Source organism: Pan paniscus, chromosome 18 (genome assembly GCF_029289425.2).
Source record: "Pan paniscus chromosome 18, NHGRI_mPanPan1-v2.0_pri, whole genome shotgun sequence".
Lineage (NCBI taxonomy): Eukaryota > Metazoa > Chordata > Mammalia > Primates > Hominidae > Pan > Pan paniscus.
The window spans coordinates 34123422-34148421 of record NC_073267.2 but is presented as its reverse complement, the minus strand read 5'-3'; the positions used below and the strand labels follow the sequence as shown (position 1 = coordinate 34148421).

Sequence of the window (25000 nt, the reverse complement as noted above, 5' to 3'; positions counted from 1 at the left end):
TTCTTCAAATACTTTACCATCCAGCATGAGTCAGAAGAGACCTGAGGCCTCCTACCCTACCCTTGCCCAGCCCATTCTCCAGAAAAGCAAACAGAGGTTGCACCTGGTTTGGTGTCTGGTGGAGGCAGCAGCAACTCCCGGAGCTGGGAGTCTTTAACATCCTCGATCCAGCGGAGGTCCAGGAGCCGCAGGGCTGGCAGTGGGGCTGAGCCCAGGGCAGAGACAGAGAGCCAGGAGCAGCCAGAGAGCACCAGCTCCTGCAGGCCTGCGGAGAGAGGGGGCAGTCAGGAAGCAGGTGCTGTGAGGACTCCATCCCAGGCCTGTCCCTGTCCCCACCCTGTCCTCCGCACCACACACCCTACCTTGTAGTCGGTTCAGAAGCCACATGAGCTGCTTCTTGGAGACACCTGTCCAGCTGAGGTCCAGGGCACGGGGCTGGCGGCGAACCACACCACTGAGCATGGGCGGGGTCAGTGACTTCCGCCGGCTCAGGTCCATTCGAGGCCACAGACGCTTGTCATAGCACCTGGCGGCCATAGGGGGGAGACAAGAGACCTCAGCCCTCAGCTCTCAGCAGCCCACAGTTCCCAGGCTCCCCAGCTCCAAGGGTGCACCCCAGCTCTCTTCTGGCCACACAGACAACAGGGTGGCAAGAAGCACCTGACCTCAGCCAAGAGCACTGGGATTGGAACCCAACTCCATCACTAACTGGAAATGAGACCCTGGGCAAGTCTGTTCCTCTCCCTGAGCCTCAGAAGCCTCGTTTATGATTGAAGGCAATAGCCCCCCCACTCTGCCTGCCCACAGGGCAGCTGTCAGGTCACATGGGCTCATCCCAGCTGTGGGCCTCCCAGCATAGAAAGTGTGCTGCCCAACACATACACAAATGCCACGCATGCTGCCTGATGTCATGCCAAGGGGACTGGTGTTATCCAGTCGTCTCCAGCCACCCTTGGGCTTCTTGATTCCTGACTGAGTTCCGGTGCTCATGGGTCCTTGCCTCCTTTACTCATCTCTGCTTCTGATCCACACCTGTCCCATCTTGACAGCCAGCTGCCCGCAGCTGGACTTACAGCCCTAATATCTTCCCTATTACATTACTATGTTCCTCCAACTACAATGTAAATTCCACAAGGGCAGATTTGCGTTTTCCACTTTTTGAAAAAAAATTTTTTTTGAGACAGGGTCTCACTCTGTAACCCAGGCTGGACCCAGGCTCACCACAGCCTCAACCTACTGGGCTCAAGCAATCCTCCCACCTCAGCCTCCTGAGTAGCTGGGACCACAGGCACATGTCAACACGCCTGGCTAATTTTTAAACAATTTTTTTGTAGAGACAGGGTCTCACTATGTTGCCTAGGCTGGTCTTGATCTCCTGGCCTCAAGCGATCCTCCTGCCTTGGCCTCCCAAAACACTGAGATTACAGGCATGAGCTACTGCACCCAGCTGCCCATTTGTAATGAATGAATCAAGCTAGTAACTACTTAAAGCTTCCACTGACCACTCTCCCCCACCTCCTCATCTACAGCATTTCATTTATTCACTCTGATTATAGAAAGCGTTATAGGTCCCAAGTATTGAAGCTACAAAGATGAACGAGTCCTAAGCAACATTAAACAGGTTTCCTAACCCGAGCACTCCACAGGCCTCAACAGACTATCTAACATGCAGAGGGCTGGGTGCAGTGGCTCACGCCTGTAATCCCAGCACTTTGGGAGGCCGAGGTGGGTGGATCATGAGGTCAGGAATTCGAGAACACCTGGCTGTTCTACTAGTGAAACCCTGTCTCTACTAAAAGTACAAAAAATTAGCTGGGCGTGGTGGCGGGCGCCTGTAATCCTAGCTACTCGGGAGGCTGAGGCAGGAGAATTACTTGAACCCGGGAGGCGGAGATTGCAGCGAGCCGAGATCCGCACCACTGCACACCAGCTGGGGCAACAGTGAGAGACTCCGTCTCAAAAACAAACAAACAAACAAAAAACATGCAGTGAACTGGAGAAGGGCCTCTCAAACGTACTTCCCCAGGAATCCTTCCCCACCTCTCCCAAGGTAATCTAGTAACATTTTGTAGTACACCGAAGTTCCTTTGGACTCAGTTTGAGAACTCTCTTCTCTGAGTTCAGTAGTTCTCAAAGGCATGTCCAGAAATGCCTCTGAGACTCAATAGACTGTGTCAGAAGCAGCAGGCCCAGGAAGCTTTTTTTTTTTTTCTTGAGACAGTGTCTTGCTTAGTCACCCAGGCTGGGGTGCAGTGCTGCGATCACAGCTCACTGCAACCTTAAACTCCTGGGCTCAAGCCATCCTCCTACCTCAGCCTCCTGAGTAGCTGGGACTACAGGCACATGCCACCACACCTGACTTTTTTTTTTTTTTTGAGACAGAGTTTCACTCTTGTTGCCCAGGCTGGAGTGCAATGGTGTGATCTTGGCTCACTGAAACCACCGTCTCCCGAGTTCAAGCGATTCTCCCGCCTCAGCCTCCAGAGTAGCTGGGATTATAGGCATGCGCCACCACGCCCGGCTAATTTTTTGTATTTTTAGTAGAGATAGGGTTGCTCCATGTTGGCCAGGCTGGTCTCGAAATCCTGACCTCAGGTGATCTGCCCACTTTGGCCTCCCATAGTGCTGGGATTACAGGCGTGAGCCATTGTGCCTGGCCTATTTTTTTATTTTTAGTAGAGACAAGGTTGTCCAGGCTGGTTTTGAACTCCTGAGCTCAAGCGATCCTTCCCTTGCTTCCCTCCCTGCCCTCATGACTCTGAAAGGCTTTTCCTTGCAGAAGCCCTGGGCTGGGGCAGTGATTCCCAAGCTCCAGTATTTGCTGTTCACTTATCTGCGTAACATGATTTATCTTTGAATCATCTCCTCTTTGCACTTAAAACCAGTATTGTTGCCGGGCGCGGTGGCTCATGCCTGTAATCCCAGCACTTTGGGAGGCCGAGGCGGGTGGATCACTAGGTCAGGAGATCAAGACCATCCAGGCTAACACAGTGAAACCCCGTCTCTATTAAAAAAAAAATACAAAAAATTAGCTGGGCGTGGTGGAGGGCGCCTGTAGTCCCAGATACTCGGGAGGCTGAGGCAGGAGAATGGCGTGAATCTGGGAGGTGGAGCTTGCAGTGAGCCGAGATCGTGCCACTGCACTCCAGCCTGGGCGACAGAGCGAGACTCCGTCTCAAAAAAAAACAAAAAAAAACCCCAGTATTGTTTCACATAAATATGTTAATCTTAAAAATAAACACAGAAGTCCAAGTGTGGTGTAATCCCAGCACTTTGGGAGTCCAAGGCGGACAGATCACGAGGTCAGGAGATCGAGACCATCCTGGCTAACACGGTGAAACCCCATCTCTACTAAAAATACAAAAAATTAGCCGGGCGTGGTGGCGGCTCCCTGTAGCCTCCCTGTAGTTCCAGCTACTTGGGAGGCTAAGGCAGGAGAATGGCATGAACCTGGGAGGCGGAGCTTGCAGTAAGCCGAGATTGCGCCACTGCACTCCAGCCTGGGTGACAGAGCGAGATTCTGTCTCAAAAATAAATAAATAAATAAATAAAACACACAAAAAAGACCAGAGTTATTAAATCCTAGCCAGGTGTTGCTGTGGCTTTAGGCTACTACCTGAAAACTACTTTTGTTAAACAGGGAGATAAGTATCAGAGAAGTGTTAGAAAAAGCACCCAATAGTGGCCAGGCGCAGTGGCTCACGCCTGTAATCCCAGCACTTTGGGAGGCCGAGGCGGGCGGATCACGAGATCAGGAGATGGAGACCATCCTGGCTAATACGGTGAAACCTCGTATCTGCTAAAAATACAAAAGATTAGCCGGGCGTGGTGGCGGGCGCCTGTAGTCCCAGCTACTCAGGAGGCTGAGGCAGGAGAATGGCGTGAACCCAGGAGGCGGAGCTGGCAGTGAGCCGAGATTGCACCACTGCACTCCAGCCTGGGCGACAGAGCAAGACTCCATCTCAAAAAAAAAAAAAAAAGCACCCAATGGAGAGACTTCCTTCCAATGGAAAGACTTCCTTTCCAAAACTCACAGAGGGATTAAGCCATATTTTTGTGTCACTGAAAAATGCCAGACCTACTCCAGAGGCCCAGTGTGTCATTTCATTATTTTTTTCAGACAAAGTCTCACTGTCGCCCAGGCTAGAGCTCAGTGATGCAATCATAGCTCACTGCAGCCTCAAACTCCTGGGCTCAAGTGATCCCCTTGCCTCAGCCTCCCATGTGGCTGGGACCACAGGTATGCTTAGCTAATTTTTTCTTTTTTAATAGAGATGGGGGTCTCACTATGTTGCCCAAGCTTGTCTTGAACCCCTGGGCTCAAGCAATTCTCCTGCCTCAGCCTCCCAAAGTGCTGGGATTACAGGCGTGAGCCACTGGGCCCAGCCCTGGTGTGACGTTTTAGAGAAGGCTGAGGGCACAGACACCAAGGCTTCAGTCCGAACACCTTCACCCCTCTGCCACTCGCTCTCCTGTTCCCTCCTACCCTCATCCTGCTTTTCTGGCATTCTAGCCTCTCCCTCTCCTGATTCCTTCCTCTCAACTAATAAACATCTGCAAATCTCTCCAATTCAAAACATGAAAAGGAAAAAAACCAACTCATGCCCGACCCAGCTTCTACCCCTAGGTCCTGCCCCTTTGCTCTTTCCGTGAGCAAGAAAATCGGTGACATCTGCTCTATCCAAAACCTCTCTCTGCCCACTGTGACCCTGCCACGACTGCCTCCCAGCTTAACTGTCACCACTTCCTTGAAGCCACTTCCCTTCCACGGTCCACAGCTGGAAGGAAGCCCCTTTCCCTGGGGGCACCCACAGGCCCCCAGTTGTGTTTCTGTATCATACTCCACAACAGCCAGGCCACACACCTGCCCACCTATAGACACAGTGCTGTCTGATGCCAATACGTTGTGGCACATGCTGTGCCTCTGCCAGAAATGCCAACCCAGAGCCTTCGTGGCTCGGCTCCAGTGCCTCCTCTTCCAGGAAGTCTCCCACACCTTCCTTGGCTACAGCTCATCAGTCCCCCTGCTCTTGTACAACCAGGACACTGGGGTTAAACCTCAGAGGGACAACCAACAGTCACTGAGGGCCCTACTGATCCCAAGTATCTGGCTTCCACTGGGCACGGAGGAGGCAAAGATGACAGGTTCCTGCCATACAGTCAGGGAGACATGGACAGTCCGCAGTAACTGAGGTGACAAGGGGCATGGTAAGAGTCACCTCAAGGACTGGGTGGGGGAGCCTCCTGGGGGGACAATGCCTGACCTGCGACTCCGAGGAAAGCAGTAGTTATTTCAGCAAGGGGAGGGGGAGGAGGGTGTGTGTTCCAGATGGGCAAGAACCTGTGTCCAGGCCCACAAGAGACAAGACGGAGAGCTCTGGAAACCCCAGGCCACAGGAACTCATCATCATAACCAGAGTCACGCTGATCACAGTGACTTCAGCACTACTAACCAGCCATTATCCAGGGTTCACTGTGTGCCAGGCACTGTCCCATGCATTAAGCACTGAACCTCATGCCAGCCCTAGGAGGTCAACATTACCATCATCATCTCCTTTCTACAGTAAAGAAAATGAGGCAAGCATGCGCGGTGGCTCACGCCTGTTAATCCCAGCACTTTGGGAGGCCAAGGAGGGCGGATCACGATGTCAGGAGTTCGAGACCAGCCTGGCCAACATAGTGAAACCTCGTCTCTACTAAAAATACAAAAATTAGCTGGGTGTGGTGGCACGCGCCTGCAGTCCCAGCTACTCAGGAGGCTGAGGCAGGAGAATCACTTGAACCCGGGAGGCAGAGGTTGCAGTGAGCCGAGACCACAGCATTCCACTCCAGCCTGGGTAACAGAGTCAGACTCTGCCTCGAAAAAAAAAAAAAAGGTCGGGCGCGCTGGCTCACGCCTGTAATCCCAGCACTTTGGGAGGCTGAGGCAGGTGGATGATGAGGTCAGGAGGTCGAGACCATCCTGGCTAACATGGTGAAACCCCGTCTCTACTAAAAAAATAAAAAATTAAATTAAAAAAAAAAATTAGCCAGGTGTGGTGGCGGGCACCTGTAGTCCCAGTTACTCAGGAGGCTGAGGCAGGAGAATGGCGTGAACCCGGGAGGCGGAGCTTGCAGTGAGCTGAGATTGTCGCCAGCCTGGGCGACAGAGTGAGACTCCGTCTCAAAAAAAAAAAAAAAAAAATGAGGCCCAGAAAGATTGAGAAATGTATTCAAGGTCCCACAACTACCAAGTGGTAGGTAGTAGAGGCGGGGTTCCACCTAGCTCGTCTGGGTGGAAAGCCTGAATTCTGAGGAGAGAAGAGGCAAGAGTGGAGCTGCAAAGGAGGGATGGGTGTCATGTCAAGGAGGGCTAGAACGCCAGGCCATAGACTATCATGGTCACAGAGCCCAGAGCTGAGGATGTGAGCTATGGGGATCTAAATCCCAGCTCTGCCACCTCCAGGCTTTGGGGGGCCTCAGGCAAGTCACTCGCCCTGTGTGGGCTTCCATTTCCCAAACTGTACAGTGGGGTGAAGAACAGCGCTTCCTTCAGAGGTTGCTGTGACAAGGAAGGGACACAGCTCAGGGAAGTGGTTGGTGCAGTCGGTAGGCCCAGTTCATGTCCATATGTCCAACAGGACTGCGATGGTGGGCGTCTGTTGTGAGGGCGACAGGGAGCCACAGGTGGGTTCTTTCTAAGCTGGAGAATGACACTGAGACAAGAGGCAGGGAAAGCTCTAAGAGCCAAGGTGTGCCGTCGTCCCAGAGACATGTGGCTTGATGCCAAAGTCCCCTAACCCATTCACTTCCTCCTGGACTCCAGCCACCCCGCAATGAGTCCTCTCCTACTAGGCCGACCTGCAAACCCTCAATTCCAATCCTAACCCTCCCTCTTGCAGAAGCCCCCGGGAACAGGGAGCTGGACCAGCCCTTACTGCCCTCTGAGGGCTCACGGCCCCTAGGGCTCCAAGCACTGCCAGTTCCGCCCTCTTGTAGTTCTCTGGGCCCCGATGCTACCACTGTCCTCCAATCTGTCCACCTCCAGGCCCTACCCGACCATGATCACCTTGTGTTCCAGTCCCTTCCTTGCCGCCTTCTCTCTGTCCATGTCCTCAAAAGCCCCAACCCTCTTCCTTGCATCTCAATAACCCCTGCACGCCTTCCCTGCTGCCCTCTCTCCACTCTTCACTCTTAAGGGATCACTTCCCTTTCAGTTCCAAGAAAAGATGGAAGCCACCAGACAGGAAAGCCTGCAGCCTCCTGCTGTCCCCTACACACGCCTCTCCAGCGCCACCCTCTGTACATCCTTCCACACTGCATCCTGCTCTCTTGTCCTTCACTCATTCAGCGAAGATGATCTCACTGCCCACTGTCCGCCAGGTGCTGTTAGACACCAGGAACACAACAGGAACAAACGAATCAAGTCCCTGCCTGGAAGCTGATGTCCTCGACTCCATTCAATCTGGCTTTGGACCCCCAACCCCCAGAGCACAGCTGAGGACACTAAGGCCTCCTGGTAGCAAAATCCAACCACCACTTCCTGGTCCTTGATCTCCCACGGCCTCTCACCAGCATCCTCCTTGGCTTACCACATTCCCTCCTGCCTCGCTCTCTACTCGGGGGCACACCTCTGGCCATGAGCTCCTCCAATTATCTGGCTAGGCTCTTGCTCTAACTCACAAGTACTGATGTATGATCTTTTGCCCTCTTCATCAAAGCTGCTTGGCTTGCTACCTACAGGCTGAGAACTCCTGAGAACTCCTGTATCTTTCTCCTGAGCATCAGACCCACACGTCCTGAGCACACCACACACGTCAGTCATCTGAGCTCTTTACCTTCCTGGAAACTGCTCCTCCTGAGCCTGGGGAATGATGCTGTTGCCCATCCAGGCTCCTGGGTCAGAAACTCACCTGAGGGTTACCCTGCTGTCCCCACTGCCAGTTAGTCACCAAGTCCAAGCCATTCCACATTTTTTTTTTTGAGACAGGGTCTTGCTCTGTTGGCCAGGCTGGAGTGCAGTGGCTCAATCTTGGCTCACTGCAACCTCCGCCTCCCGGGTTCAAGCGATTCTCCTGGCTCAGACTCCCGAGTAGCTGGGATTACAGGCGCCCACCACCATGCCCAGCTAATTTTTGTATTTTTAGCAGAGACAGGGTTTCACCATGTTGGCCAGGCTGGTCTCAAACTCCTGACCTCAGGTGATTCGCCTGCCTCGGCCTTCCAAAGTGCTGGGATTACAGGCGTGAGCCACCGTGCCCGGCCATTTTTTTTTTTTTTTTTTTTTTTTGAGATGGAGTTTCACTCTTCCTGCCCAGGCTGGAGAGCTATGGTGTGATCTCGGCTCACTGCACCTCCACCTCCCAGGTTCAAGCGATTCTCCTGTCCCAGTCTCCCAAGTAGCTGAACTACAGATGTATGCCACCATGCCTGGCTAAATTTTTTGTATTTCTAGTAGAGAGAGGGTCTCACCATGTTGGCGAGGCTGGTCTCGAACTCCTGACAAGTGATCCGCCCATCTTGGCCTCCCGAAGTGCTGCGATTACAAGTATGAGCCATCATGCCTGGCCCAAGCCATTCCACTTCTTAAAAAGTCCTTACACCGGGCGTGGTGGCTCATGCTTGTAATCCCAGCACTTTGGGAGGCCCAGGCGGGTGGATCACCTGAGGTCAGGAGTTCGAGACCAGCCTGACCAACATGGAGAAACCCCCGTTTTTACTAAAAATACAAAATTAGCCAGGCATAGTGGCGCATGTCTGTAATCCCAGCTACTCGGGAGGCTGAGGCAGGAGAACTGATTGAACCCAGGAGGTGGAGGTTGTGGTGAGCCAAGATCATGCCATTGCACTCCAGCCTGGGCAACAAGAGCTAAACTACATCTCAAAAAAAAAAAAAGTTCTTGGCCGGGCGCAGTGGCTCACACCTGTAATCCCAACACTTTAGGAGGCCAAGGTGGAAGGATCACTTGAGGCCAGAAGTTCAAGACCAGCCTGGGTAACAGCGAGCCCCTGGTTCCTGCAAAAAAGTTTTAAAAATTGGCCAGGCACAGTGGCATGTGCCTGCAATCCCAGCTACTCAGGAGGCTGAGGCAGGAGGATTGCTTGAGCCCAGGAGGTTGAAGCTGCAATGAGCTATGACTGCACCACTGTACTCCAGCCTGGGCAACAGAGAGAGACCCTCTCTAAAAAAGAAAAACAAAACAAACAAAAATAAGGCCTGGCAAGGTGGCTCACACCTGTAATCCAAGCACTTTGGGAGGCCAAGGTGGGTGAATCACCTGAGGTCAGGAGTTCGAGACCAGCCTGACCAATATGGCAAAACCCTGTCTCTACTAAAAATACAAAAATTAGGCCAGGCGCAGTGGCTCACGCCTGTAATCTCAGCACTTTGGGAGGCTGAGGCAGGCAAATCACCTGAGGTCAGGAGTTCGAGACCAGCCTGACCAACATGGTGAAACCCTGTCTCTTCTAAAAAAGTGCAAAAATTAGGCAGGCGTGGTACCGTATGCCTGTAGTCCCAGCTACTCAGGAGGCTGAGGCAGGAGAATCGCTTGAACCTGGGAGGTGGAGGTTGTGGTGAGCTGAGATTGCGCCAAGGCACTCCAGCCTGGGTGACAGAGCAAGACTCCATCTCAAAAAAAAAAATTAGCCAGGCATGGTGGCGGGTGCTTGTAGTCCCAGCTACCTGGGAGGCTGAGACAGGAGAATCACTTGAACGTGGAAGGCGGAGGTTGCAGTGAGCTGAGAGCATGCCACTGCACTTCAGCCTGGGTGACAGAGCAAGGCTCTGTCAAAAAAAAAAAAAAAAAAAAAAAAGTTATCATTGCAAATCTCTCCCCACTACCCCTGCTTCTGTGCCCAGACCTCGCAGAGCCTCCTGAGTGGTCCTGCTGTGCCCCCACAGGCCCCTGCTCTGCCCGGCTCGTGTCCTTTTCATTGGGAGGTGCCATCTGATTGAGTGTTTAGTACCCTCCAGGCATTGTGCTGCGGGCTTTGTAGGAATCACTTCACTTAATCCCCAAAAGGTGAGTATTCATACAAACCCAGACTACAGATGAGAAAACCAGGGCCTCAAGAGGTATCACTCTCCATACATGGCCACGCAGCCAGTGAAACCCAAGGATGCAGAGTCCAGGGCCCACACTGGGAGCCATTGCCTCTCGCTTTGTCTGCTTCGGGCCACACGTCTCCCGTTGAAGCAGAAATCAGGTCCCTTTCAGTTCTGGCTCCCACATGCCAGGCACAGAGCTGGCCTTGAAGGGGCCTCAGCAAACATTTCCTTGATTAGTACATGAGGCAGGTGTCATCCCCTGCAACTTCTGTAACTATCTGCTTCTATGTTGCAGCTTAACTATATGCTCTTCAAGGGCACAGATCTACATTCTGAGGCCTAACAGGCTGTGCGTTCAGCAACTATTTGCAACTAAGTAAATACTGGCTACAATGAGAGCTCTTTCAAGTAGTTCCTATTTCCCAGGTACTGTGCTCAGTTCTTCATGTGTATTAGCTCAAGAAAACACTATGCAAGAGCGTTGATTATCTGGTTTTTCAGATGAAGAAACCGAGGCACAGGAAGTTAAGTGACTGGCCTAATGGTTTATAGCTCTTCAGCTATAACCATAACCGGTAGCTCATGCCTGTAATCCCAGCACTTTGGGAGGCTGAGGCGGGTGGATCGCTTCAGGTCAGGAGTTGAAGACCAGCCTGGCCAACATGGTGATACCCTGTCTCTACTAAAATTACAAAAAAAAAAAAAAATTAGCCGGGTGTGGTGGTGGGCGCCTATAATCCCAGTTACTCAGGAGGCCGAGGCAGGGGAATCGCTTGAACCCGGGAGGCAGAGGTTGCAATCAGCCAAGATCATGCCACTGCACTCTAACCTGGGCCACAGAGTGAGGCTCCGTCTTAAAAAAAAATAAAAATAAAAAGATTCTGTCACAGGCAATTTGCCTCCAGAGCCTGCACTCTGGTACTTTTGGCTGCACAATCTCTGCAGATACCAGAAGGCACCAGTGGCCCAGACCTGGTCCCAAAAGAAGACTAGAGTTTGAGTTCAGCCATGAACTTGTACTGTAACTTCAGGTGTCCCTTTTCTCTCACAGGGCTGCCATTATGAAGGTCAAATCAGCTAACCTTGGTGCAGTGCCCAACAGGGAGCCTGGTCCCAGCCACAGCGAGTCCCTGGGAAAGAGCCTGATAGCCTCGTTTACTGCAATATTTCTTGGGCACTTATACTGCCCTTTGTCCCGTGCTAGGGACATGAAGATAAAACAGACACAGTTATCTGCTCCCACCCCAGCAACTGATGGGAACATGAAATGAGTAAATGAATGAAGGCTTGTCAACACGCCGAAGGCCTCTGCTTGCTCTATGAGGGGAACAGAGCGCTGTGGGAGTTTGATAGAGAGGAGGAGGAATTTTGTTGGGGGCGAGATCAGAGAGGAAGACAAGAGGCTCGGGAGGATGACCGACATTTCTAATAGAGGCTGGGGGGCTGGGGGATGGGCAGAGGCATTAGTGGTGGCTCCAGGGCAGAAGGAAAGCAGGAACTGAGTCAGGAGGTTCAAGCCTGGCTGTCTTTCGAGGGCAGGGGCAGCCCAGCACATGGCGTTCTCCTAAGTGAATGGAATCAATCGTCAGACTGTTTTCGGAAGTGGCAGTATGAGAAGTGACAATGCAGTACAGCGCTCAGTGCTATGGCTGACACACACTAGACACTCAATATAGTCGCTACTATTAGGAGGAAAGGCACTGGAGCCAAAGGGCCTAGGTTCCAATGCCTAGTTCTACCACCACTTCTCTTCCACATGACCTTGGGCCTCAGCTTCATCGGAAAAAGGGGAAAATAACCTCTACCTCAAAGTTGTCTAGGTGGTTAAATGAGCCCATAAGTGGAAATTAGCCTGCACACGGGAAATACGGAAGGATGCACTGTAATCTGTGCATACTAGACAAGTATCCCCAATATAAAAGCAAGGCCCAGAGAGGGCCAGAGACCTACCGCAGGTCACCCAGCAAGCGGGAAGCCTGCTGGCCACGGAACGCAGGCCTGTCCAGGCCACTCACCAGCGGCTCCAAGTTCGGCAGACTCGCATGCAGATACACAGCTCCCGCGGCCCGAGGTGCTGGAAGACGCGAAGCCAGGCGGCCCGGGGCAGGGGGTGGTCGGATCCAGCAGCCAAGGGGAGTGTGTCGGGCTCAGGGCTTCGAGGCGGGGGCCGCACCACGTGCCGCTCCAGCTGTGGAGGCCGGGGTGGTGGGGCTGGGCCCAGGGGCCAGCTGAGCAGGGGCCCCCCACTGCCAGGGCGCACAGCCCGCCGCCCCCCACGGTTCTCCTTCTCGCCAGAGCTGCCCCGGGCTGGCCGTCGCCCATTCCGGGCCTCGCCGGGGGCTTCGTCCTCACTCAGCGATGTGCCCGAAGAGTCGGAGTCGGAGTCTGAGTCCGAGGAGGAAGAGGAGGTGTCAGGCACCCGTTCCAGCAGCTGGCACATCCGCTTGAAACGCTCTAGCTTCTCCCTCTGCGGGGACGGGGACGGCACCGCTGGGCCCTCTGCAGAGGCCAAAGGCGGCTTTGGTTTCTGCAGGGAGACAGGGTTGATGCTGTTCTAGGGCCTGGGATACATTTTCCCACCCCCCTACCCCGAGGAGTCACCAGGGGATGAACAGCCCGAGGGACAGTCCTGAGTTCCAGCCCTGGCTCTGCTCCGGACAGTGAGAGACCTTGCTAAAGCCACTGCCAGGCCCTGGGCCTCAGTTTTCTTATTGGTAACAGAAGAGTGCTAATTAAAATAATTTCCAGCCGGGTGCAGTGGCTCACGCCTGTAATCCCAGCACTCCGGGAGGCCGAGGCAGGAGGATCACGAGGTCAAGAGATCGAGACCATCCTGGCCAACATAGTGAAACCCTGTCTCTACTAAAAACACAAAAATAAACTGGGCATGGTGGCACAAGCCTGTAGTCCCAGCTACTCGGGAGGCTGAGGCAGAATTGCTTCAACCTGGGAGGTGGAGGTTTCAGCGGGCCGAGATCACGCCACTGCACTCCAGTACGGGCGACAGAGCGAGACTCTGTCTCAAAAATAAAATAAAATAAAATAATTTCCAGCCCTTATGGGTTTGCATGGCTTAGGCATTTCCAAAAGCAGTAGGGAATGGAGAAATGAGAGACCCTGCTTTGAATCCTGGCTTGCCCTCAACTCTGGATGGCTGTGGGAAGCCCCTGCTTCATCATCCACTACACGGACCAGCTGGAGCAGGCGTCTGTCTATCAACTGAGGGTAACAGTGATTGGCCCCACGAGCAGCACCCCGCATCGGCTGACTCATTCCGTCCTCACAGTATTCTAACACAGTAGTGACCTGGGCCACTCTTTTCAGACATGAGGAAACCGAGGCTTAAAGGCACAAAGTGACTTGTCCAAGGTTACAAACTGACAAACAGCAGAGGCAGGATTTGGACCCAATTAGGCGGACTCCTGTGTTGAGTGTCCGTGCCAAGTAATATCTCAATTCTGGCTTTACTGTGTGACTTGGACAAGTCTTCAAATCTCTCTGGGCCTTATTTCCCTTCAATCTGGGTAAATTTTATAGCTTACAAAGCTCATTGCCTTTCAGAACCTCGTAAGACTTATACACTTCTGCGGGATAAGGGGGCAAGGCAGGCAGCAGCATCTCCACTACATGGATAAAGAAACTAAGGCTCAGGGTGGCTGACAAGCTGCTAGAATCATACAAAGAGTAAACGGTCGGACAGAAATTTGAACTCAGTTCTCTCCCCTGTAAGGCTTGGAAAGATGAGGCAAGTAGGTCAGATGAGCCCTAAGGGTTTTTGGGAAGTCAGGGGCTCCTGTGGCCTGGACTCAACCCACCCTCCCACCCAACTCATCCCAGGTGTCCGGACACCCACCGTGGCCAAGTGGGGCTGGGGCAGAACAAGGTGAGCAGGAAGGGACAGGTCTTGGGCTCCAGGGTGAAGGGTGGGGCAACGGAAGGTGGAAAGGGGAGGAAGGAGGTCCCCGGCACACCTCCCAGTTCTCGGGAGGGAGCCCAGGGTGGCAGGATGAGAAAGCCTGGCTCGGATTCAGAACCCTGGGGGGCAGCAGGCCCGGGCCGCCTGGGTCCGATCCTCGGAGGAGGCAGGCGTCTCCACCCACCTTCTTCAGGTGCCTCTCTCGGCCTCCTTTCACCTACCAGGGTGAGAGGGAGATATGGGGGAAGGGAGAGACCCCATTAGGCCCTCATGGGCCAGAAATCTAAGGTCCATGTCCTCCTCTTAGACTACAAATCCCAGAAGCCCCCGTCCCAGGGATAACTCTGAGCATGCTCACCTTGCACCCAGCGTCCTAGCCCACTGAGCATGCTCCATCTCCTCTTTCCTCCCCTCAGGCCCTCTCCAGCCCCTCCCTCCTCTCATGCAGGGATGATCTGAGCATGCTCTCTCCTGCCTCCCTAACCCACCCAGGGCTCCCAAAGCTTCCTGCAGTGCCAGCTCACCTCACCTGTGCCCCCCCCTCCTCCACACTGAGCATGCTCTATCCTCCCCCCACTCAACTCCTGAACTACATCTCCCAACAGTCCTTGGGGAACCCACAGAGCACGCTCCCAGGCCCACACAGCCCCACAGAACCAGCCAGGACTACAGCTCCCAGAATTCCTCAGGACAAGCCTAGTGAGCGTGCTCCGTGGCTCACCTTTTTCCTTGGGGTGGGAGGCTCATTCCCTGCCTCCCTTTCCTTTCGTTTGGGGGGCCCAGGCACGTCCTCCGGGGGGGGCCCGGCAGGCAGGGGGCCCTTGCGCCTGGGCGGGGGCGGTGGAAGCGGTGGCTCCTCTGTCAGCTTCCATCCGCTCCCCAAGCTGGCGCCCTCCTCGCCGTTGTCGGCCCTACGGCGGCCAGGCCCCTCACCTGAATCCTAGGCGGGACAGAAGCTGGGGGTGAGGACCTGCACAGCTCCCCAACCCCCACCTACCCACAGCTCAGCCCAGCCCAGCCCCTACCTTGCTGGTGCGGCCTTCCTGGGTGCAGCGAGGGCACTCCCAGCAGTTGGGGATCTCTGCATTGATGACACCCTCAGCCTTCCCCATCTGTAGGCAAGAGGGCAGTGAGTGGGGGGTTGGCCAGGAAGCCCAGAGCCAGGGTGATCCCCCACTCTCTGCTCCCTGACAATCTGCCCCACCCCAGACGCCGGGGTCCCAGGGCCATCACCTTCAGGCAGCCGGGGTGGACGATCTCGTTGCAGATTGTACACTCCATGAGGCTCAAACCAAATTTCTCTTCCTCTCCCTCCACCGTGTCCTCCTTCCCAGCCTCCCCACACAAGAGGCACACAGCTGTGTGTGGGAGCACGGGCTGTTGGGGGAGAGGGGACATCAGGGGCCCCGAAAGCTAACAACGGGAAAGACCCTTCCTTCTAGGGACCCTGGCCAGGTGACGGATGAGGTGCAGCACCCACGGGTCAAGCTGGGTCTGATCCTGAGTTTGCTCCTTTTGGGAGTGTGACCTCAAGCAACTGATTTAACCTCCTTAAGTCTCCGTTTCTGCATCTGCAGAATGGGGCTAAGAATCTTTCCCTCGCAGGACTCTTGAGAGAGCAAAATAATACGCGAGAGACACTGATATGTAGCTGTTATCACCTGTGACTGTTATAGCTGGACCCAGGGCCAGTGGGACCCTGAAATTACAGCTGGCTTTGGAGAGGAGGACAGTAACACTCAGAGGGTGGGGAAGACAGCTTAGGGTGATACCAAGGTCGCTCCATGAGCAGCCCAAGGGTTGCTCTGAATCCCACAATGAATCCGGTTTTGGCAAGACCCCCTGGGAACACTAGGGAAGCCACTAGTCCTGGGGAAGTGGGGGCAGCCTCAGACAGTGTGACTTTGGGGAAGACAGTGGTAGGACTGAGTCATAACAAGGATGCGGCAGGATCAAGGAAGATGCAGGTAGGGGGAGAAGGAAAAGTGAGGCAAGGGGTTGGGGGATAAAGGAAAAGAAGTGAGGGGCTGAGGGGTGAAGAGACCAACCAGGAAAGAGTGGCAGGAGGAAGAGAGGGAGGTGGCAGAGTGGGGAGGGGGACGCAGGATGCAGCTGGCTCCTCGCGGCTGCTGGGGAGGGGCCATGCTCTGGAGCCCAGGGACGCTCAAAGGATGAGGAAGGCAGGGCGGAAACCCATGCTTCCCTGATCCCTACTGTGTGCTGGGCCTTGTGGTAGACACACTCGCATCCATGCCATTGTTTAATCTTTACAACTCAGCAAAGGAAACATTTTACAGAGAAGGAACCTGAGGTTCATTCAGCATGATTTGCTCAAGGTCACATAAAGGGTGAGCTTAGCCTCAAATCCAAGACCACCCTGGGTGAGGAAGAGGCCAGAGAAGGGCAAGACCTGTTGGAAGGGGGCCATCTCTGGGGATGGGCCCCCTCCTGCACAGAGACATCTTGGGGGGTGATAGAGCAGGGGCTGGGCATTCTGCGGGGGTGTGACTCTGAGAGCTGGGAAGAGCCTGAAAGTGGGGACTGGGTCAGATCCTTCTGTGCACCCGGACACTGCCCCCAGCTTGGAGCTGAGGACAAAAATGGATACTGACACAAACTAGTGAATGAAGGGAAGAAATGAACGAGTGAACAAACAGCCACTCCACAGTACAGGCTGGGAGGCAGTCACCAGCCATTCCAAGAAGGTATTGGGAAGGGTAGGCAGAGCCCAAAGGTGGGGGCAGAACTCACGGCAGTGCACTGCCGGAGCAGGCACGACTGCTTCATGCGCCCGGGCCCCCCGAACTTCTTCATGTCTCGGCAGAAGTGGCAATCCCCGCACTCAGTTCGCACACAGGCCCGGCAGCGGCGGCAGCGGGTTCGGCGTCGGCGCGCTCCGGCCCCCGGCCCCCGGCTGCTCGACGACATTGGGGGCGTCAGCAACGCCGAGGGCTGTAGGTGGATGGTGGCAGGGTCAGATGGGCCCACTGGGGCCCTGGCCTGGGAGACCCCCGACAGGTCCCTCCACCTACAGGCAGCTAGAGCCTGCCCTCTTCCTCAGGGGGACAAGGAGGTCACCCCCTTCTGTGTATCTGGGGGCCAATCCTCTACTCAAGGCCTGTCTCCCTGCAGCAGCTCAAGAGGAGCCCAAGAACTGCTTCCTGGCCTCGCTCCTCTACCGCCTCCTCAGGGTCCCTTCCCTAGCCCAGGGAGCAGGAGGGGACACCGAGGCCCTCTCCTCTGCCATCCCCACACCGGAGCTCCTTGGAAAGGCCAGGCACTCCTTGTCCGTGGTGTTAGCTTGGAGAGATCCCAACTCTTCCCCTGTTATCCGAGTGTAGAATATCCCAGGCTCTCCCCAACCTCAATCTGGGGTAAACTGCCCAGATTCACCTCCCAGATACCCAGAGATTCCTAGACGGAAGCTCCGGACTTTTCCTCCCCCCCGCCCCACCAACCTTTTCATCCACAGCAGCCATCCAATCTCTTCCCCTCAACCCAGTTATCCTCACCAGATCCAGCGAGATCCTTGCCCCCAAGTCCCTAACGATCTCCTCTGCCCACTAACTCCCCAGAGCTCTGACAGCCCTGGAGATGCTTCTTCAGAGACCCTTCTCAGCCCAAGATCTCAGCCCCTCTTGTTCCCCACAGGGTTCCCTCCTCCAGGACACCCTCCTCTTGGATCCCTCAGGTCCACCTGGGCAATCTCCCAAATTCCTTGGGATTCTAGAATCCAGCCTGACATCTTCCCAGAACTGAGGATGGGCTCAGTCCTAGGACCCCCAGCTTCCCGGGCTGCTTTCATCCCTAATCATCTAGAATCCCTTGGGCTCCCCCTCCCATGGAAACCAGATCCTCCAAGATCCCATGTGGAATTAGAAGCCTGGAGGGTCTCTTCCCAGTCAGTCTTACCCCAGATTCCCCCTTTCCGGGGACTTTCATACCCATCCATGGGGCTAAGGGGCCCTCCAGCGCTCCAGGGGAGGGGCCTGGAGGGCGGCGACTGCAGGCGGGGGTGGGGGCTTTCAAGGGGAAGCAGGGTCTAGGAAGGAGGGCCAGTTCCCCAGGGTGGAGAGGTCATAGGAAGGAGGGCTGGAGATGAGTTTGGAGCAGAGAGAGGGTGAGGCTGGGGGCGGGGAAGGTAGAGAGAGGCCGGGCTGAGGATGAATGGGAGTGGGCGCTGCCCAGGTCTGGGGGTGAGGAGGAGCCGCATGAACCCACCTCACACGTGTCCCGGGAGCCATCTCTCCCTTCTCGGCAGCTCCCGGCGGGTCGGCGGCCATCGGCGGCGGGGGGGCCGGGCGGCGCGGGGCGCGGAACGCTCAGAACGCCGGGGTCCACGGCCCCCCGAGGGCGCTCGGCCCCTCCCTCCGGCGGAGGCCGGGACGGCGGCGAGTGGAGATGGGGGGCGCCGGGGGCGAGGCCCTCCCACGGGCTGCGGCGCGGCCCTTCCAGGGGGAGGTCCTGCTCTGGGGGGCTCAGTCCCTCAGCCCCCCCAGGCCAACGGGGGCTCCTTGGGCGCAGGGTGCTCAGCTTCTGCCCGGGGCCCACTCAGTCCCGGGTCCGAGTCCCAGCTCCCCTCCCCCCACCCCGCCCCGCCTCTCCCCAGCGCCCCTGGCCCTTTAACTGGCCCCTTCCCGGACCCCACTGCCCAGGGGTCCAGGGCCAGGCCTGGGCCCCCCCCAACGTTTCCGGGGTTCAAGCCCGCCCACCGCCGGTTCCCGGGGAGGGGGGGGTCGCTGTAACCTGCCCCCCTCCCCTGGGCCCGCCCCTGGACTGCGACCCCCTGCCCTACGGCTACGAGATGAGCGGAGGGGGGGTGAAGGAAGCTGCTCCGGCCCCGCCCCCCCAGCCCGCGCGCACCCCCGACCTCTCCCCCTCCCCCCAGCGCGCGACCCTCGGGAGATAGGGATTTAAATAAAATTTGAATAAATCCCCCTCCTCAAGCGGGAGGGTGGAAGGAAAGGATAGAGGGGGAGAGGGAAAGGGGAAGGGGGCAGTTGGGGTGTCTCAGCCCCCCTGGTCCCCCAGCCCCGCGCTGCTACGGCCCGGGGCCCTGGCCGCCTCTCTCATCCCTCCTCAGCTCCTTCCTCCTTCCTCCTCTCTTCCCCCCTCCCCTCCCCTCCCTCCTCCTTCCCTCCTCCTCCTCCTCCTCCCCCTCTTTACTCCCTCCTTCTCCCAGAGGAACCCCGCCCCCTTCCCCCTCCTTCCTCCACCATCTCCACTTTCCAGGACGAACGCACGCAGGGCTCGACGGGAGTTGTAGTCCTGCGGCCACTGATGCTACGGGGGAACAATAGGACGCTGGGGACAGCGGGAACTACAAACAGGACGGCGAAGGGCGTGCCCAGCCGGGAGCCGAGGATGCCGGGAGTTAGAGTCCCGTTGCCCCGAGGCTCCCAGTTGCAGAACATCGAGAAGGAGAGGGAACGATGACTACAAACAAGATGGCCTTCTCCCCCGACCCGACCTCCTTCCCAGGCACTCACACGCCCTCCTGTCCACAACCCTCCGCGTGTGTGGTACCTGACGGGAGTCGCAGTCCATCTGCTGCCTTCCCGCTGCCATTTCTACTCGTCAGGAACAATGGAAAGGTGAAAAGGAAAGAGGACTACAAGCAAGATGGCGGAAGAGGGACATACACCTGACTAGTAGTCGATCTTACGAGGTGCGATGGGATTAGTAGTTTTCTAGCCTTCTAGTGTTCCTTAAGAATGGCGGAACCAAGAGGACGAGGAGACTACCGTAAAGATGGCAGGCTACCTAACCTCTCCCGGTCTCCGCTTTCCACCACCTTGGGCACCTCGCCCGCCTGTGGTCTCGAAATCCCCCCCACCAGTGGCGCACGGCCTGACGGGAGTTGCAGTCTCCCGGCTCCCGTCTATCATCTCAAGTCGAGACAATGGAAGGGGATGGGGCGGGGCCACCGGCAAAGATGGCGGCTGCAGGGCCGGGGCGACTGCGACATGGGATGTGTAGTCCAGGCGTCTGGCCTCTTCCCTGCGGAAATAAGGGAGAGGACTACGAAAAAGATGGCGACCTCGCCCCTCGACCTCTGCGCCGGTGCCTGCTGGGAAATGTAGTTCCTTGCCGAGCCCAACAGAGAAAGGACGTCGCTGTTGAAATGTGAATCCCGGCGGACACGCCAAATTGCGAGGCGACGGAAACGGAAAGACTCTTTTCTCCTCTCTCCGCCACCGGCTTCTGAACAGCCTGGCGGGAAATGTAGTCCCAAGCTTTCACTCGCGAGTGGAGGGGAAGGATTTATGTCACCAGTGGGGATCAGTGCGGGTGGGGGAGAAAAACGTCGGGCGATCCGGGAATAAAGAATGTCCGCCTCTCCATGGGGCGAGGACTTTGCGTTTCAGGGGAGGGCCCTTAAAGGAAGGCAGCAGGAATCAGTCTTGTCGAACAGGGGGGCGTGGTTCTCGTCCAGAGTGTATTCACACTCTTGTTCCCTAGAAAGCCTGGGCACCTCCCACTCGATTCCTGCTCCTCAGACCTCCGGGAATCAGTGTCTTACAAGACGTGCGGGCTCCGGGGAAAAGGACCTGGAGTCACAGCGAATCCCCGCCCCGCCCCGGGAAGCCACCAAACCTTGCTTTTTCTCATCTGCAAAATGGGGACAATGGGGATAATGATCCCCACCTCGAAGCACAGTTGTGAGTGTTAAACAAGCCAATGTTCTTGTCACCAAAGTGCCCAATTCTGGCACGGGGCACGCGGTGGTAGATCCCTTTCTAAGGTCCCTTCCTGCCCAGCCGTTCTGGGAGCCCAGGAATCCATGATGCCGGACAGAGTTAGCTCCTGTGAGAAGAAAACTGACCCGCAGGCTCCTCCCAGATTGAACCGACCCCCGCCCCTCCTCATCGGGGTCCTCCAGCGTCTGTTACCGAGCACTGCTCCCAGGGGGCGCTCAATCTCCATTCGACTGAAGTACTACAAACACGATTTCCGCAACCTGGAGTTGGAGGCATTGCAGGCTGTCTAGTCTCATCCCCTGCCTGATATCCAGTCAGCCTTGGAGGCCTCTGCCTAGACACTTCAACTGCCTATGCAAATGGAACGGCTTCTCATCTTTCTGCCGTTTTTTGTTTTTTTGTGTGTGTTTTAAGGTCTTGCTCTGTCACTTGGGTTGGAGTGCAGTTGCAGGATCATAGTTTGCTGCAGCCTCGACCTCCTGGGCTTAAGCAATCCTCCTCCCTCAGTCTTGTGAATACCTGGGACTTCAGGCACGCGCCACCACACCCAGCTAATTTTTAAACTATAATTTTTTTTTGTTCAGACGAAGTCTCACTATGTTGCCCAGGCTGGTCTTGAACTCCTGGCCACAAGTGTGCCTCCCGCCTTGGCCTCCCTAAGTGTTGGGATTATAGGTGTGAGCCAGCAGCCATACCCCTCTTCTCAATCTTCCTTCTCCCCTGGAAAACCTGCTCACTTCTGACCCCAAGACAGCCCCCTCCCCTTCCCTCTGTCTTCTGTGTTTGGCAGACCAGCCCCAGCGAGGACTTGTTGGTTGTGGTTTTTCTATCAGGGAAGTCAATCGCTGGCCAGTGTAGTGTGAAGTCCCAGCTTGGCAGAGACTTGCCCAAGGCTGGATAGGAGGCTCCTTTGCAGCTCAGGCTTTATCAGTCAGGAAATCCTTAGCCCTCCCTAGAGGATTGGCTGTCCCCTCTATCCTCACTGCTTGAATTTGGTGTTGCATGATTGATTTCTACCCTGTTCCCTCTGCTTGAGGGCTATCCTCCCCATGCCCATCTCACTTCTCCACCAAGTTCACTGTTCATCATTTACAGGTCTCTATTTATGTATTTATTATTTATTTTTCTACTTTCCCACTTTTCTAAAAGGTCTCTATTTAAATGCCACTGTCAATCCTAGCACTTTGGGAGGCCTAGGCGGGCGGATCATGAAGTCAAGAGTTCGAGACCAGCAATGGCCAGTATGGTGAAACCCTGTCTCTCCTAAAAATACAAAAATTAGCCGGGCATGGTGGCATGTGCCTGTAATCCCACCTACTCGAGAGGCTGAGGCAGCAGAATTACTTGAACCCGGGAGGTGGAGGTTACAGTGAGCTGAGATCGTGCCACTGCACTCCATCCTGGACCAGAGTGAGACTCTGTCTCAAATCAATCAGTCAATCAATCAATCAATCAATCACTGTCCTGGCCAGTTGCAGTGGCTCACGCCTATAATCCCAACACTTCGGGAGGCCAAGGTGAGAGGATAACTTGAAACTAGGAGTTCAAGACCAGCCAAGGCAACATAGTGAGGCCCCATCTTTACAAAAATACAAAAATTAGCTGGACGTGTAGTCCCAGCTACTTAGGAGGCTGAGGGGCAAGGATTGCTTGAGGCCAAGAGATTGAGCCTGCAGTGAGCTATGACGATGCCACTCGCTGCATTCAAGTCTAGGTGACAGAGCAAGACCCTGCTCCTGGACATACTAAGTGCTTTCAGCATTTCATGTGGTCCTCATAAAAATCTTGAGGGCCGGGCATGGTGGCTCACGTCTGTAATCTCAGCACTTTGGGAGGCCAAGACAGGTGGGTCACCTGGGGTCAGGAGTTCGAGACCAGCCTGACCAATATGGTGAAACCCCATCTCTACTAAAAATAGAAAAATTAGCCAGGTGTAGTGGTGTGCACCTGTAGTCCCAGCTCTTCTGGAGGCTGAGAAAAGAGAATTGTTTGAACCTGGAAGGCGGAGGTTGCAGTGAGCCAAGATCACAACACTGCACTGCTGCCTGGGCAACAGCGAGACTCTATCTCAAAAAAACAAAAACAAAAACAAAAAAACCCACACAACCTTATGAGGTAGAATTCCATTTTAGAGACGAGGAAACTGGGACCCTCAACTATGCAGAATGGATGAGTGGTACCGCCAAAATTCAAACCCCAGATTCCCGAACTCATGCTCAGAACTATTACAACATGCAGAAACAACAAATCCAGTCATGTGTGCATTTAATTTGGCATAGCAACAACAACACATTTCTCAGGCAAAATGGATTTCCAGCTTCTCTTGAAAAATCCTGAAATCTAGTCCAGGACCGTGGATTGTATTTAAAAAAATAAAAATAGAAGAAGAAAAGGCCGGGCATGGTGGCTCATGCCTGTAATCCCAACACTTTGGGAGGCTAAGGCAGCTGGATCACTTGAGGCCAGGAGTTCAAGACCAGCCTGGCAAACATGGGGAAACCCCGTCTCTACTAAAAATACAAAAATTAGCTGGGCATGGTGGCGTGCACCTGTAGTCCCAGCTACTCAGGATCCTGAGGCATGAGAATTGCTTGAACCTGGGAGGCAGAGGCTGCAGTGAGCCAAGACAATGCCACTACACTCCAGCCTGGACAACAGAGCGAGACTCAGTCTCAAAAAAAAAAAAAAAAAGGGCCGGGTGTGGTGGCTCATGCCTGTAGTCCCAGCACTTTGGGAGGCCAAGGTGGGCGGATTACCTGGGGTCGGGAGTTTGAGACCAGCCTGACCAACATGGAGAAACCCTGTCTCTACTAAAAATACAAAATTAGCCAGGCACAGTGGCACATACCTGTAATCCCAGCTACTCAGGAGGCTGAGGCAGGAGAATCGCTTGAACCGGGGGGGCAGAGGTTGCCGTGAGCCAAAATCGTGTCACTGTGCTCCAGCCTGGCAACAAGAGTGAAACTCAAAAAGAAGAAGAAGAAGAGGAGGAGGAGAAGGAGAAGAAGAAAGGAAGAAGAAGAAGAAGAGGAAGAAGAAGAAGAGGAAGAAAGAAAGAAGAAGGAAGGAAGAAAGAAGGAAGGAGAAGAAGAGGAAGAAAGAAGAAGGAAGAAGAGGGAGGAGGAAGGAGAAGGAAGGAGGAGGAAGGAGGAGGAGGAGGAGGAAGGAGAAGAAGGAAGAAGAAGGAGAAGAAGAAGAAGGCGGTTTTTATAGCTTCTGCCTAGAAGTGACATGTCAATTCAGCTCACATTTTATTGACCTGTCAAATAGCTAACCCTGGCCAGGCAAGGTGGCTCATGCATGTAATCCCAACACTTTGGGAGGCTGAGTTGGGCAGACTGCTCAAGCCCAGGAGCCCAAGGCCAGCGTGGGCAACTTGGCAAGGCTGTGTCTCTGCAAAATAATACAAAAATTAGCTGGAGTGGTGGTGCACATGTGTAGTCCTAGCTACTAGGGAGGCTGAGGTGGGTGGATTGCTTGAGCCCAGGAGGTCCAGGCTGCAGTGAGCCATGATCGAGCCACTGCACTCCAGCCTGGGCGACAGAGCGAGACCCTGTCTAAAAATATTACAGAGATAGGCCAGGCGCGGTGGCTCACACCTGTAATCCCAGCACTTTGGGAGGCCGAGGCGGGTGGATCACGAGGTCAGGAGATCGAGACCATCCTGGCTAACACGGTGAAACCCCGTCTCAACTAAAAATACAAAAAATTAGCCAGGAGAGGTGGCGGGCGCCTGTAATCCCAGCTACGCAGGAGGCTGAGGCAGGAGAATTGCGTGAACCCCGGGGGGTGGAGCCTGCAGTGAGCCGAGATCGCGCCACTGCGCTCCAGCCTGGGCGACAGCGAGACTCCGTCTCAAAAAATATGTATATATATTACAGAGATAGCCATAACTAATTAAAGGGGTTAGAGAAGCCAACTCTTGCCACATGCTTGGGAGAAGAACTAGAAAACCTGTGGACAGCCCTTATGACAAGCACAGCTTCCTGCGGTTCCCAGGGGAAGTTAGTGCCACTGGATGGAGGCTTTTTCTGGGATACCACCCACTGCAAGGCACCCAATAACTGAACTCTTGTTATGTGGGATGGCAACATCGATATAGAACAGAGGAGTCTGATTGACACTGACCAACGTGGGCGAGTGAATGGAAAATGCCTCTGTGAGAAGCTCAGGGTCAGCCTTGGGATCAGCAATCACCAAAAAGCCAAGCTCCCCAAGCTGCAATGGATCTGGTTACTGAAAATCCCAGAAGTGAAGTGCCCAGCACTGTGTATGGCTTCAGATGGCCGAGGAACATGTTCGTAGACTTCACTGGCCAGTGATCCTGGGGGAATGGATGGCATCAATGGCTGG

The 25000-nt window shown here is 54.9% G+C and overlaps 1 protein-coding gene across 2 annotated transcripts in view; it reads right to left on the bottom strand.

Moving 5' to 3' along the window:
• The window catches only part of FBXL19 (F-box and leucine rich repeat protein 19), a 29920-nt gene extending 10862 nt beyond the window's left edge, over nt 1–19058 (bottom strand). Inside the window, exons 1-9 of one of the 2 annotated variants that reach the window (XM_034940028.4) lie at nt 18168–19058; nt 16698–16898; nt 15180–15323; nt 14972–15058; nt 14668–14886; nt 14002–14163; nt 12046–12557; nt 363–526; nt 104–265 (exon numbers count right to left, since the gene is read on the bottom strand). In XM_034940028.4, the coding sequence (XP_034795919.1) occupies nt 104–265; nt 363–526; nt 12046–12557; nt 14002–14163; nt 14668–14886; nt 14972–15058; nt 15180–15323; nt 16698–16874 (1627 nt within the window). In that variant the 5' untranslated portion in view covers nt 16875–16898; nt 18168–19058. The remainder of the gene's footprint in view (nt 1–103; nt 266–362; nt 527–12045; nt 12558–14001; nt 14164–14667; nt 14887–14971; nt 15059–15179; nt 15324–16697; nt 16899–18167) is intronic. The other variant, XM_063597567.1, reaches the window with a different exon arrangement.
• Nucleotides 19059–25000: the final 5942 nt, after the last annotated feature.